The following is a 14473-nucleotide window of genomic DNA, read 5'->3' on the forward strand; positions in this document are numbered from 1 at the left end:
TGTGTCGCAGTAACTCATCCCTTGTTCCTGCCAAAAGCAAAAGATTATATTCGCACCTGTAATCGGGTGTTTACGCTCTCCCTAATAACAGAACATGCCAATCACAACTACACTCCTTCCTGTTAAAACAGGATGGCATTCTGAGTGTCGGGTTTTGACAGTTTGCCTTCATATGGTATGCGTAGTGTGCGTGAACTCGTGGAGAGTGCGCGACTAGGCACATTGTGCGCCCCGCTCTTTGGCGCCACACGCGCTTACCCCTACAGTTACCGTTTCTACACTCCATTGACCGATCGCATCAGCAGCACTGCATGCGTAGCTCTCAGCGCGGCGCGTTTCATCCCCTGATGCGGCAAACACTCCCGTAATCTCTCAGGGAAGAAAGTCTCCGGTTTACACGATGAAGCTATGGAACGTTATGGGTACATCGCTGTTTCTTCTCGGAATAAGTTTTCCTCCGGGTAAGTGCGTTTTGCTAGGCTGCTTGACTTGACGAGAAGTCAATAACTTCGGCAGCGTGCAATGCTGCTTGTAACTTACGAGACTGTTTAATTCAGGTTTAACGAAGTATACCTTTTAAAATCAGATATAGGCCTATGTTACTTTTGTGTTTTGACAAATCCTCCATTCTATTGTGTAACAGGCGGCGTCCACATTGTGTACTTGTGTTTTAACGGGGTGATGAGAACAGGCCCCTGCTGCAGTGGTCTCGCTGAAACAGAGCTAGCTTGATTTACATTTAGTCATTTAGCAGACACTCTTATCCAGAGCGACTTACAGTAAGTACAGGGACATTCCTCCGAGGCAAGTGAAGTGCCTTGCCCAAGGACACAACGTAATTTTCCACAGCCTGGAATCGAACCGGCAACCTTCAGATTACTAGCCCGATTCCCTAACCGCTCAGCCACCTGACTCCCCTGGTTAGACGCATCTGTGTGCATGTATCTCCAAAAGCCTTTCTGCTGTTTCTTCAAGATGCAAAAATGACTACCTGATAGCTGTTCTCATGGCAAGCTGTTCCACCATCTCTCCTCCACATCAACCCCTCCTAATCCCCACCATCTGGGGATCAGACACACAGTGTTCGGACAGAATCGCGTTGGTTGAGGGAAAACACACAAACACGCACACAGAATCAGATTTCTTTCATGCAGGACATTTTGCAGTAGTTCATCTGGTCATCCATGTCACGTTAGACTGTCATCTTACACTGATGTTGTTATCGATGACCTCTGACCCTGGAGAGACTAAAGGGGCTGAGAGGAAGACCAGGAAAAAACAGATGGGATGAAGTGAGAGAGAAAGCAGAGAGGGAGGGAAACAGGTCGTCTAGTATAATTTATTTCTATAGCACCAGCTATATTGTTCATGTGGTTTTAATGGAGCACTAATGAACAGTCCCAGAGCCAAGATATGAGCTGATGTAAATAATCAGTTTTCACGTTTCTCTGAAGTAGGGAGAGAAAGAAAGGAGGCTGGGATAACAGAGAGTGCTGTGTCGTTGTTTAAACATACCGACATCCCTCGGACTGTGTGAGAGGAAGAAAGATTGAGCAGTACATGTCAGACTGCAGAAGAGAGATTGAGCAGTACATGTCAGACTGCAGAAGAGAGATTGAGCAGTACATGTTAGACTGCAGAAGAGAGATTGAGCAGTACATGTCAGACTGCAGAAGAGAGATTGAGCAGTACATGTTAGACTGCAGAAGAGAGATTGAGCAGTACATGTTAGACTGCAGAAGAGAGATTGAGCAGTACATGTCAGACTGCAGAAGAGAGATTGAGCAGTACATGTCAGACTGCAGAAGAGAGATTGAGCAGTACATGTCAGACTGCAGAAGAGAGATTGAGCAGTACATGTTAGACTGCAGAAGAGAGATTGAGCAGTACATGTCAGACTGCAGAAGAGAGATTGAGCAGTACATGTCAGACTGCAGAATAGAGATTGAGCAGTACATGTTATACTGCAGAAGAGAGATTGAGCAGTATATGTCAGACTGCAGAAGAGAGGTTGAGCAGTACATGTCAGACTGCAGCTGCGGTTGGATTATGTCCATCATCAGACTGACAGACTACAAGGGTCATACTCTCGCCTGAAGCACTATGGGATTGTCTGTTGTAATCCACACAGCCTTTACAATACCGCCCCCCTCCATTCCCTCCATGTATTTATTGAAACACACACTCTCTTACACACACACACACACACACACAAATCCTTTAGCTGTCCACCCTGCGGTGTGTTTGGTAAACGGTGACATGTGTGAGTGTGACGGGAGTGTTCCCTCTTGTCCTGGGCAGCGGGGGGGGGGCAGTGAGAGCCAGCTGGCCCCTCCAGGACCATCAACCAGGCCTCTCCTCCAGATTAATGCTGAGGGGGAAAACGCTGACTACACACACCTTCATGCCCCTTCAGACACTCTAAACAACACGAGGGAAGCAGCTCTCAGGGAGAGTGTGGGGTTGAAGAACAGCAGCTCTCAGGGAGAGTGTGGGGTTGAAGAACAGCAGCTCTCAGGGAGAGTGTGGGGTTGAAGAACAGCAGCTCTCAGGGAGAGTGTGGGGTTGAAGAACAGCAGCTCTCAGGGAGAGTGTGGGGTTGAAGAACAGCAGCTCTCAGGGAGAGTGTGGGGTTGAAGAACAGCAGCTCTCAGGGAGAGTGTGGGGTTGAAGAACAGGGTTCAGAGTCACGGCTGGATAACAGCTTGATGGCTGCGGCACACTGGATTTGGACGAGGAAAATTGGTTGGGCGTGCACTTACTGACACGCACTCACACACACACTGGCTCACACACACACACACCTTAAGGGCTGTCGTTTGTCAGTTTTAAATGTGCAGGTGTAAATCTTTCGGTCTAATGCCTTGGTGTCTCAAGGCAGACCTGCTAAAAGGGATGCTACTGTTTTTCTCAGCCCACAGAGCGGGCGGGTGACAGAGTCATAAAGTAGACCAGATACACAGTACGCTAGGGATGGGAAGGTAAAATACCCTCACTTCCTTCATGTCCTTAACAGCAATTTACATGTGAGCTGCTAGTTGGGTTGAAACAAAGTTCTCGTAGACCTAAGGCTTTCCATCTCCTTCACTGTTCCTAATTACCTTTTGTCTTATCGCTCTCTTTCTCTCACTGTCCTCCCTCTGCTAGCTCCCTTCTCTCTCTCTATTCTGTGCGTTTGATAATTACCTCCTGCTGTCTGTCCCTCTTCTGCGCTGCTAGTCTCCCTGCCACTCCTAGCCCTCCCCTTCTCCCTACCTCCCGCACCAACTCTACCTCACCTCTGTCTGTCAGTCCCAGCGCACATCAGTCACTTTATCCCACGTATAGAGACAAAACTAGAACGCAAATTAAGATTACCGTTATCGAAAAATAAACGGTTAATTAGATCGCCCGTTTCTGAAAAGACTGAAAAGTCCAGGCGTGTGGATCTCACCGGGGGATTTTCCTCTCAGAGAGGACGTTGTCTGATTAGTTAACAGTTCAAGGTGAATTTTAGGTTAATTGAGCTGGGGCAATGTGTTTTTATTTTGTCTTTCTGTCGGGAATTTCGAATGGAGGTCAAAATCTGGAGCTGGAACTGTTGAATGGAGACAAACATTGTGTATGATAAGACTAGGAATGATTTATGTGTTGCCAATTTATTTTTATTTTTATCGGTCTCTATTTCTCTCTCTACTCTACTCCATCTATCTGTGTCTCTCTCTCTCTTCACTCTCATCCCTTTCTCTCTCCTCTCTCCCTGGCAGTTTGCTTGGGTGCTCACGGGAGATATGCTCAGAAGCTTTTGACTGATCTGTTTTCCAACTACACTAACGCTCTCCGCCCGGTGGAAGACACGGACCACATCATCAATGTCACCCTGCAGATCACCCTCTCGCAGATCATCGACATGGTAACAACAAATTGTATTTTTGTATTTTATTACACGACCCAAAAAAGTTGCGTTGACGGGTTTTTTTTTAAACTTTTTTTTTTTGCTCTGCTCCTTTAAAAACGTATTTTCGAAAATATTTTTTTCAACCTTTCGAAAAAAAAAAGAAAAAAAAATCCATATTCACTTTGTTTCTAAAAGATTTATTCAACCTTTCCAAACTTTCTTTTCAAAACGTTTTTTTTTCAAAAGTATTTTTCCAAAACTGTTCAACCTTTCTAAACTTTTTCAAGTATCAAGTACTAATCAATGATGCAAACGTGTATCTTCCCGTGTTTGTGGGGTGGCAGGATGAAAGGAACCAGATCCTGACCACATACCTGTGGATCCGTCAGGTGTGGACAGACGCCTACCTGAAGTGGAAGAAGGAGGACTATGATGGACTCGATACCATCCGCATACCTAGTAGTTATGTCTGGAGGCCAGATATAGTCTTATACAACAGGTAGGTCTGGCTGCTAGTGGGATTCATCACTGCACTGGTTGGATATTTGCATCATCTTCCTCCTCAACCTCGACCTCTTCCGTGTTTCAATGGGAACAGCTGGACACTCCCAGGAGAGGGGGGGGGGGTCTCCCAGGGGTTTCCCAGGCAACCGGTTGTGCGCTCTGGTTGCTTGTCACACTGATCGAGGACGGAGGGTCATCATGTCCAGGGTGACGGTGTCACCAGCAGTCGACCCCCCAGCTCAGCTCCGATGTTCAGATGGAAAAGCTTAGCGATTACTGCTCTCAGCTGACCTAGAATGATCCGAAATGTCTGAAAAATTAGGATTTTGTTATCCTGTTACAAAAGGCTCTTCTGTAGAAGCACCTGAGCAGGTGTGTGCGTGTGTGTGCCGTCTTAATTCTGTGGCTGGGTTGTGTACCTGAGAGTAATCCTTGTACTGAGTATAAATCTCCATCAGTCATGGGGTCTACAGTAGTGTTGTGACTGGGTTATGAGTGAAGGCAGTCTTGGGGTCTACAGTAGTGTTGTGACTGGGTTATGAGTGAAGGCAGTCTTGGCCCAGATGATTCCTCTTCTGCCTGTGTGATGAGCAACTGCGGCGCCCTGCCAGAGCTGTGGAGGACCAGATCACTCCTCCTGTTCCCTGGCCTCTTCTCTCCATCACCTCATGTAGAGACTCTTTCGGCTGTGTCGCTGTCCTGCCCTTCAGCTTCTCCCTCGCTACTCTCACATCCCATAATATGCTAGTCTGCTCTCAGCCACTTCTCAACGTTCTCTTCTCAATTAGGTTTCCCGGAAAAGTTCATGAACCTGTCTGCCCCACTCCTTTCTCCTGTCGCTGCCGCTCGACATCCCTCCTCCATCCTTCCCTCTCCGTACCCCCACCCCCCCGTCCCCTAACCCCACCCCGCCCACCCCCCTTTCCCCCTCCTCAGTGCCGATGACCAGTTCTCCAGCTCCATGGAGACCAACGTGGTGATCAGCAGTGAGGGCCAGGTCATGTGGGACCAGCCGGCCATCAGTAAGAGCTCCTGCTCCGTGGACGTCTCCTTCTTCCCCTTCGACTCCCAGCAGTGCCGGCTCACCTTCGGCTCCTGGACGCACAACGGCAACCAGATGGACCTGGTCAACGCCCTGGACAGCGCCGACCTGGCCGACTTTGTCCCCAACGTGGAGTGGGAGGTCAGAGGTCGTGTCTGGGTCGATGGAAAGATAGTCAAACTTTGTATTATGAGATTGGGTGTAGCTCGGTGGTAGAGCATGGGGATTGGTATAGCTCATACATTTACATTTAGTCATTTAGCAGACGCTCTTATCCAGAGCAACTTACAGTAAGTACAGGGACATTCCCCCCGAGGCAAGTAGAGTGAAGTGCCTTGCCCAAGGACACAATGTCATTTGGCACGGCCGTGAATCGAACCAACAACCTTTTGAGTATGGCTCTCACAGATTTGAAGAACTCTCTTGGACACCTCCCTTCATCTCTGGATGTCCTGACCTCACCTGCCTCCCCCCCACCCCCTCCCCTCTCCCTGCAGGTTCTGGGCATGCCGGCGAAGAAAAACGTGATCCTGTACGGGTGCTGCTCCGACCCCTACCCCGACATCACCTACACGCTGCACCTGAAGAGACGGGCCTCCTTCTACATCTTCAACCTGCTGATCCCCTGCATGATGATCTCCTTCCTGGCCCCGCTGGGCTTCTACCTGCCGGCCGACTCCGGGGAGAAGGTGTCCCTGGGCGTCACCGTGCTGCTGGCTCTCACCGTGTTCCAGCTGCTGGTGGCCGAGAGCATGCCCCCCTCCGAGAGCGTCCCGCTCATAGGTGAGGGGGGGGGGGGCAGAGGGAGGGGGGGGGTGTGGAGTGAAGGTAGCCAGACATGGGTAGTGGGGCTGGGTGTGACCAGGCCTCTTGACAGGTGTGACCAGGCCTCAGGACAGGTGACAGGTGTGACCAGGCCTCAGGACAGGTGACAGGTGTGACCAGGCCTCAGGACAGGTGACAGGTGTGACCAGGCCTCAGGACAGGTGACAGGTGTGGAGATCCACAAGGCCTGACTTCGTAAAAGTTTCCGGGCGTGAAGGCCATGTTCTTTTATTTGGCCGTTTGAAAGTCTTCAGCTTCAACACGAAGTGAGACTGGCAGGCTAGAGCTCCTGTGGGAACCCTGAACATCTCTCTCTCCTCCCTCCAGTTGAAGGCAGTCGATGTGTAAATATTTTATCAGCCTTACTCAGCACAGCATCTCCAGCACCATAGGCCTCCTGCTGTATCACTGTTGCACAGCCAGGCCACACAAGAGATTTCTATCCACTATGCAAAAGGCTTCAAGGCTTTATAAATATTGAATAAACAGTGAAATACATTCCCAGTAAATAACAGCGAGGCATCATACAGGACGCTGGGTATTATGTTAAACAGAAACTCATATGTGGATGGCAGTCCATCTGCTGTCGGTGTCTGTGTGTCTGGCGTCGAGCCCAACTGTAAATCCTCAGAGTGTTGAGGGATAATAGTGATGTGATAGTGAGGAGACCAGCTGATCGATAACACCTGTCTGCTTGATTTACTGTGCCGCAATCACGACTCCAATAACCAATACCCTGTCTTTTCTCAGGAGCAGGTGAAGCTTGTCTGTTCAAGTTTACACACAGTCTTTCAGTCGGTTTTAAAGATCCTACGATTTCTGCCCCCCTTCTCCTCCCCCTTCTCCTCCCCCTTCTCCTCCTCCTCCTCCTCCTCCTCCCCCTCCTCCTCCTCCTCCTCCTCCTCCCCCTTCTCCTCCCCCTCCCCCTTCTCCTCCCCCTTCTCCTCCCCCTCCTCCTCCTCCTCCTCCTCCTCCTCCTCCTCCTCCTCCTCCTCCTCCCCCTTCTCCTCCTCCTCCTCCTCCTCCTCCTCCTCCTCCTCCTCCTCCCCCTTCTCCTCCTCCTCCTCCTCCTCCTCCTCCTCCTCCTCCTCCTCCTCCCCCTTCTCCTCCTCCTCCTCCTCCTCCTCCTCCTCCTCCTCCTCCTCCTCCTCCTCCTCCTCCTCCTCCCCCTTCTCCTCCTCCTCCTCCCCCTCCCCCTCCTCCTCCTCCTCCTCCCCCTCCTCCTCCTCCTCCTCCCCCTCCTCCTCCTCCTCCTCCTCCTCCTCCTCCTCCTCCTCCCCCTCCTCCTCCTCCTCCTCCTCCTCCCCCTCCTCCTCCTCCTCCTCCCCCTCCTCCTCCTCCTCCTCCTCCTCCTCCTCCTCCTCCCCCTCCCCCTCCTCCTCCTCCTCCTCCCCCTCCTCCTCCTCCTCCTCCCCCTTCTCCTCCTCCTCCTCCTCCTCAGGGAAGTACTACATTGCCACCATGACCATGATCACGGCCTCCACAGCGCTCACCATCTTCATCATGAACATCCACCACTGTGGTCCCGAGGCCCGTCCCGTCCCAGAGTGGGCGCGCCGCGTCATCCTTCACCACCTGGCGCGGATCTGCTTCGTCTACGAGGTGGGAGAGAACTGCCTGAGCACCGGGCCCAGGAAGAGGGCCCAGACGGAGGCCGCGCCCCCGCCCGACCCCACTCCGCCCAGGGGAACCAGCTGGGACATCAATGGCCAGGCCTGGGGGGGCCAGGGGGGAAGAGGAGGGGAGGAGGGGGGAGGGGAAGGGTTGAAGACACAGGATGAGAAAGAGGGGTTGAGGCAGAGGGGCGAGAAAGGGACTCTCCCCCATTCAGGCTACAGCGACTGGAGAGAGGACCTGTTTGTGAGTATAGACCATGGTGAGAAGGAGGGGGCTGGGGGAGGAGGGGGAGGGGGGGGGAGGGGGAGAGGTAGGGGGCTGGGGGGGAGCTTCCGGAGGCCCAGAGAGAGGGAGGGATGCTGCAGGGTGTGGGGTGTCGGGGGCAGGGGAGAGGAGGAGGGATGTGGTGCTGAGGGCCCAGTGTGTGTGTCAGCACCCCGCCTTGCGCAGGAACGTGGAGTACATAGCCAACTGCTACCACGACCAGCGGGCCACGCAGAGACGCATCGGAGAGTGGAGGAAGGTGGCCAAGGTGCTGGACCGCATGTTTATGTGGCTCTTCTTCATCATGGTCTTCCTCATGAGCCTGCTCATCATGGGAAAGGCCATCTGAGGAGGAGGGAGCAGGCATAGTTGCCCTTAACCGCTGACCCAGGGTCAGATGTTGTGTCATCTCCAGGCACTGAGACTGGGACTAAGATCTGCGTGATCTGATCCCAGGTCTGTGCATAAGGACAACGCCACAACCTTTTCGGTAAACTCTGCTGACCAAACGCTTACGGAGCAGTTTGAATTTAGTGACCAGTGAGAGGACTTTGGTCCTTTGGACTTTTAGTGACCTGTGAAATAGAGCCAAAACAATCCTTCTGGCCATATATGCACAAGTACAGTACACTTTCACACACAACCCCAATAAACACACACGTTTGTATTGATATTGTTGTGGAGACTCACAACAGTCCCCCGCAAAAAAATCCTTAATAAACATAAACATAAATAAACATAAACATAAACTAATAGCTAATAACTAGCTTACTATTCACGACGGGACTTTGGTTAATAGTTGAACCACTCCTCCCCCCCAAACACTCACACACACAATCACATTTAAAGTGTAATGACACACACACAATCACATTTAAAGTGTAATGACACACACACAATGACACACACACAATCACATTTAAAGTGTAATGACACACACACAATCACATTTAAAGTGTAATGACACACACACAATCACATTTAAAGTGTAATGACACACACACAATGACACACACACAATCACATTTAAAGTGTCACGAGAGCAGTTTTTGTGTCATGTTTTATAGGTTTTGTACTGCTCTTTGTCATTTTATACAGTTATGTAATCATCTCCACTGGACTGTATCGTTGAACAAGTGTGCTTTTTAGGGAACTCCTGACCCTGCGAGCCACAGCATGAGAACCACGACACTGCAGCAGGGAGCTCACCTGTTAGTGCTCACATGCACTAACACAGCCAACAACTGGGCCATGCATAAGATTGATCGGCCTTGTGTTAACCATTTGTCTTGTAACACGTCTAAAACGTATCCAAAATGTATGTTGCGTATATGCCACACCAATAAATGTAATTCAATATTTCATACTTAATTTTTTTTTTTTATTATTATTTTATTTGTTACACTTTTAACAGGGTTTGGGCTTCACCGTGGAAGAATATAATTAAATAAAAGTATTCCGACCTTGCAGATTCTGAGGACATGAAGCAATCCAATAGCCTCTTCACATCATTAGTTCTGTCTCTGAGAATGAATTGAAAAAGCAATTGAACGACTGAGATTTAAACCCAGTTCCCTGGTGCTGAGTAATCTGTTCCCCACACACACACACACACACACACACACACACTAACAGTCACACTAATCCTCAAGTCCATCTTTCCCAAAAAGAGGACTAGTACAGCATCAGATTGCAGGAGGGAGGTTTGGAAAGCCTTTATAAAGCTGGCTTCCTTTCCACATTCCCATGCCTGTAGTCTGCACCAATACAACACCAGTGCTCTATTACATTACACTCTTAGGCACTACAAGATGACTACAACATTGACACATTTCATTGTAAAACCGTCTCTTAACATGTCAGAGATATAAGACGCACTAGCAACAATTGATTAGTACCGTTTTTATTTTACTGTTTTGTTATTATATTCCTGTAGAGATCTAACAAGCCTCCAAATGCATCAACAGTTTCTCCCTGAAGATGTGTAATAGGACTGTTTAACTTTAACTACTTTACTAATTAGAGTTTAACCCTTGTGTTATCTTCGGGTCATTCTGACCCATCAGTCATTGTGACCCACTGTCGTATTGCGACAAATTTACCTCATACAAAAACAAAGTGAAGCATTTTCTTTTAACTGTCGGGCTGTCTCAGACCCCCCACATTGCAATGGTTAAAAGAAAATTATTTTTATTTGTTTTTGTATTGGGTGAAATTGGGTAAACACAACGATGGTTCGTTGTGAACCTTTGGGTCATGTGACCCGAAGGCAGCACGAGGGTTAAGTGTGTTTGTGTGGAGGGGTGGGTGGAGTTCATAATGAGTCCTAAGGGTCGGTTTGTTTGGGCCCAACAAACATCCTAATTACAACCTTTTTCACAATAACACCTCACTGCAAGGACTACGCTAACCTGCGCTAACGTTTTTAACATGCAGTGTGGTTGACAAAGCGTTCCCTAACATGTCGGGGTCGCACAGTCACAAAGTGCTGTGTTTCTACATGAGTAAGTGGGTTTCTGACTGGGTTATGTCTGTGCTATACAAGCACGGGTTTGCGTGTGTGTGCGTCTGTGTTGATAGTGCTGTAGGTGTTGGGCGTAATGGCTCATCATGTGAGACGAACACCTCGGGGATCCAGCCTGCAGTCTCTGAAGTGATAGGTTAATAGGACAGTTTCAACATAAACACTCTTTACTGCCTAATTAAAAACCTATTACAGATCACAGGCCGCTCATGACCCGTCTAGCGCACACACACACACACACACATATCCTCAAACACACACACATCCGCAAACACTTAGAATAAACACAGAGTCATCCTAATGAGCTCGCCTCCATTTCACACTCCCTCTAAGCTTTCCCAATTAGCAGTAAAATGGATTTGAGGCCTACTGAGGTCTATTGAAGTTCATATCTGCTCTAACGAAGCCCGGCGCCTGCTCTTCTCAAAGACAACAGCTGCCTCTGGATTCTGTCCAAGTGGCTGTCCAGCACCTTTGATGAATCTCATGATGAATCATAACCCTGGTAGCTTTGAGAAGTCGTTGGCCCTGTAAGTGCTCTTCATTTTCGCACCTTTATTGAAAAAGGTTTTTTTAGTCATTCAGACACTGTTGAAGGGAGAAACTTGACCTTGAGGATTCCTCTGAGTTTCTGCTGACTCTGTCAGTGTGCTGGACAGAGTCAGACCGCTGGGAAATCCACCAATTACCTCAGCTCTAATCTGATGAGCCAGAACCACCACCACCCCATAGTCTCACGTCTGTCAGTTTGTTAACTCACTCGTGTCTGTCTGTCTGTCTGTCTGTCGATCTATCTGTCTCTCTGTCCATCACACCTGTTTTTAAAATGTTTTACAATGTGACATGTTTGCTTAACCAGGCTCAAAATATTAAAATGATATCACTCACTCGTGTACAAACACGCATATCATCACAACACCAATCCCAAAACACAATTTAACTGTAGATTCATGTTTTCATAATTATCATCTTTAAGGATGATGTTAATCCAGACGGAGTTAATTTGTAAGAAGTCATTACGAACTCAACAACATCCACTGCAAAAAAATGGGTTGGTCTAAAAAGACCAATAGCTACCTGACTTCCCTTTAAATGTGCGTCGCTGAGACACAACATCTGAGCTCTCACAGAGAGTATACAGCACACTGCCAAGGAAGATATTTCATTTTTCTCAGGTCTCATCCACACACACATACCACAAACACTTACACACACCATACACACACACCATCCACACCCATACACATACCACACACTTTCACACACATACATACAGTAAGAATATACCTGTGTCTATGTGGCTTAGCGTGTGATTTAAACATTTTGTCTTTGAATCCATTAACCTTAATTTTCTTCTCCCTTCCTCAAGTTTGTGTGTGATCCTGGAGGCATGAACAGCACCCAGGTCCCGGTCGCTTACTTCATCATCCAGGGTCTGGACAGTCTGGGAGACATACAGACCGCCCTGTTTGTCATTTTCCTGGTGGCCTACATCATCATCCTCGGAGGCAACAGCATGATCATCTTCCTGGTACGCACACAGAAGATTATATTTATGAACCAGATATTGCTAAGAAGCTTTGACACAGACAGATGTTTGACATGATCATTTTCGTTTGTTTTTACTAGAGTCTGTATTCGCTATCTAAACAAATGTTTTTTTTTCTGCCTTCAATAATTTATGGAAAGGAGAAAATAATGTATTTACAGTACAATGTACATACTGTTTTGATGTTGACATTAATCCAGGGCCTCTGGGTTGAATATTACGTGTCGTTCTGGGTACACATCTCAATTTCTGTCCTGTCTTCCTAGGTGCGGACCGACCCTAAACTCAGCTCCCCCATGTACTTCTTCCTGCACAACCTGTCCTTCGTGGACATGGTCTACACCTCCATAACCTTCCCCAGCTTGCTGTCGGGGTTCCTGACTGAAAACAAAACCATCTCTGTCCCCGCCTGCTTCCTGCAGATGTACTTCTACATTCAGATGGGCGTGACCGGCCGCGCTCTGTTGACCGTCATGGCGTACGACCGCTACGTGGCGATCTGCGACCCACTACGCTACACCGCCACCATGACGAGCACCGTACGCGTCCTCCTCGTCCTCGGGGCGTGGACGTTTGCTGCCGGCTGCACCCTCCCCGCTGTGACCATGGCAACCCAGAGGTTCTACTGCGGTCCCAACGTGGTGTTCCACTTGTGGTGCGACCCGTCGTCCGTCCGGGTGCTGGTGTGTGGAAACACGAGTGTGGACAGCCTTGTGTCTCTGAGTTCGGCCCTGGTGGCTCTGATCGGGACTGGGGTGCTCATCCTCGCGTCTTACGTCCTGATCGGAGTGGCGGTGACCAGGATGGCTGCCTCTCAGCGATGGAAGGCGTTCACCACCTGTGCTGCTCACCTGACGGTGGTGCTCCTCTCCTACACCACAGCCTTCTTTGTCTACATCTCCTACCGCGTGGGGAACTTCTCACCAGAGGTGGGTGACTTTTCTTCCAGTCGGGCCTTGTGGCTGCACGGAAACAGCCCCTGGCCAACAGGATTGGTTTGAGGTGTGAGTTTTTTGTGTGTCTGTTTCCAGGCTGCATATTGACACCTGTGTTGATGTTGTAGGTGCGAATGATTGTGGCCATGATTTACTCAGCTCTGACGCCTTTCCTGAACCCCATCATCTACAGCCTGAGGAACAAAGAGCTGAGAGATGCTGTCAGGAGATCCTTGTGCAGACTCAGAACTGTCACACCGAAGAGCATCAGAACTGTCAACACCCTCTCCTGACTGACAGGACAGCTTGTTGTCTTAACCCCCAAAACATTCCTTATTGACCAAACAGCCACAACCTAACCCTGGCTTCACCCAACCACAGTATGTTTGGTATTGTTGAACAATTCTTCCTGGCTGAAACTGAATTGTATGTTTTGTGTCTCAGAGGGAACCAACTCTTATTTATTCTGTCTTCTGTCTTATTATCATGCCCAGCAGATGTCAGTGTTGCATCAATAATATGAATGTCTTGATTTTGAGATGTTTTTGGCCATGTATGTCAGACAGTGATTTTGGTAGTACCAGACACACCATTTTGTATAAACTGTCGAGCAGTTTGATTCAATTGTGTGGATGATATTGTTGCAAATCACTGTGGCTGACATGTTGCCAGACACCTGTCCTGAGCTCTGTTATCTTCATCAATAAGCTGCTAATACAACTGAAAGAAGCCATGATTTACAGACAGCTATGTCTGTTTAGAAACTTGTTTCGAAATAAAATGATGGATGACGGTAATGTTAAGCTGTATACATTTTTTATAAAGTAGTAATATGTTGAAGGAGTGTGTTAGGGGAAACTGTCCCTCTAGAAATGACCATTGTGAACTCCTATTGAGGTATCTAGCCCCCCTGGGCCAGTTACCCCAGTACACAAAAATAATAAAACGTGTTTCAAAAACCTTTCATGAATTTGCAAGATAATTTGTAGCCAGTTAAGTACACAAATCTCAAAATATATACCAATTTCTCTACAGCATTTGCGGCTTGATGATTGGGACACTTTGTTTTGAAACACAATTTATTGGATCTCCTTACAAAATGTATACAAATAGTTCATCGTGTGAACTCTCACTTCTCATATTATATAACTTATACAGTGTAAAACACACACATAAATACATCAGACCGTGCATAGTTACAGTACAAAATCTTAATATTTAAATGTTCTACTAGGGGAGGTTTGTTTGTTGTTACTATAAGCATGTTTTTTCGTAGTGGTCTGATATCGTTAAAAGTATTATGAAATTAAATTCAGTTTTATAAATAAATTTCTTG

The 14473-nt window shown here is 48.2% G+C and overlaps 2 protein-coding genes across 2 annotated transcripts; both read left to right on the plus strand.

Moving 5' to 3' along the window:
• The first annotated feature begins 222 nt into the window (after nucleotides 1–222).
• Nucleotides 223–8833, plus strand: LOC134039498 (neuronal acetylcholine receptor subunit alpha-9). Its single transcript, XM_062485396.1, has 8 exons — nucleotides 223–461; nucleotides 3747–3892; nucleotides 4222–4376; nucleotides 5318–5564; nucleotides 5921–6206; nucleotides 7690–8044; nucleotides 8087–8212; nucleotides 8244–8833. Exons 1-8 carry the CDS (start codon nucleotides 401–403, stop codon nucleotides 8476–8478), a joined length of 1611 nt encoding a protein of 536 aa, XP_062341380.1. The 5' UTR covers nucleotides 223–400; the 3' UTR covers nucleotides 8479–8833.
• A 3210-nt stretch (nucleotides 8834–12043) lies between these two features.
• LOC134040071 (olfactory receptor 5J3-like) lies at nucleotides 12044–13430 on the plus strand. Its single transcript, XM_062486296.1, has 3 exons — nucleotides 12044–12184; nucleotides 12469–13131; nucleotides 13266–13430. The coding sequence occupies exons 1-3, from the start codon at nucleotides 12044–12046 to the stop codon at nucleotides 13428–13430; spliced, it is 969 nt and encodes a 322-aa protein (XP_062342280.1).
• Nucleotides 13431–14473: the final 1043 nt, after the last annotated feature.

The sequence above is a fragment of the Osmerus eperlanus genome, chromosome 19 (assembly GCF_963692335.1).
Source record: "Osmerus eperlanus chromosome 19, fOsmEpe2.1, whole genome shotgun sequence".
Taxonomy (NCBI): domain Eukaryota; kingdom Metazoa; phylum Chordata; class Actinopteri; order Osmeriformes; family Osmeridae; genus Osmerus; species Osmerus eperlanus.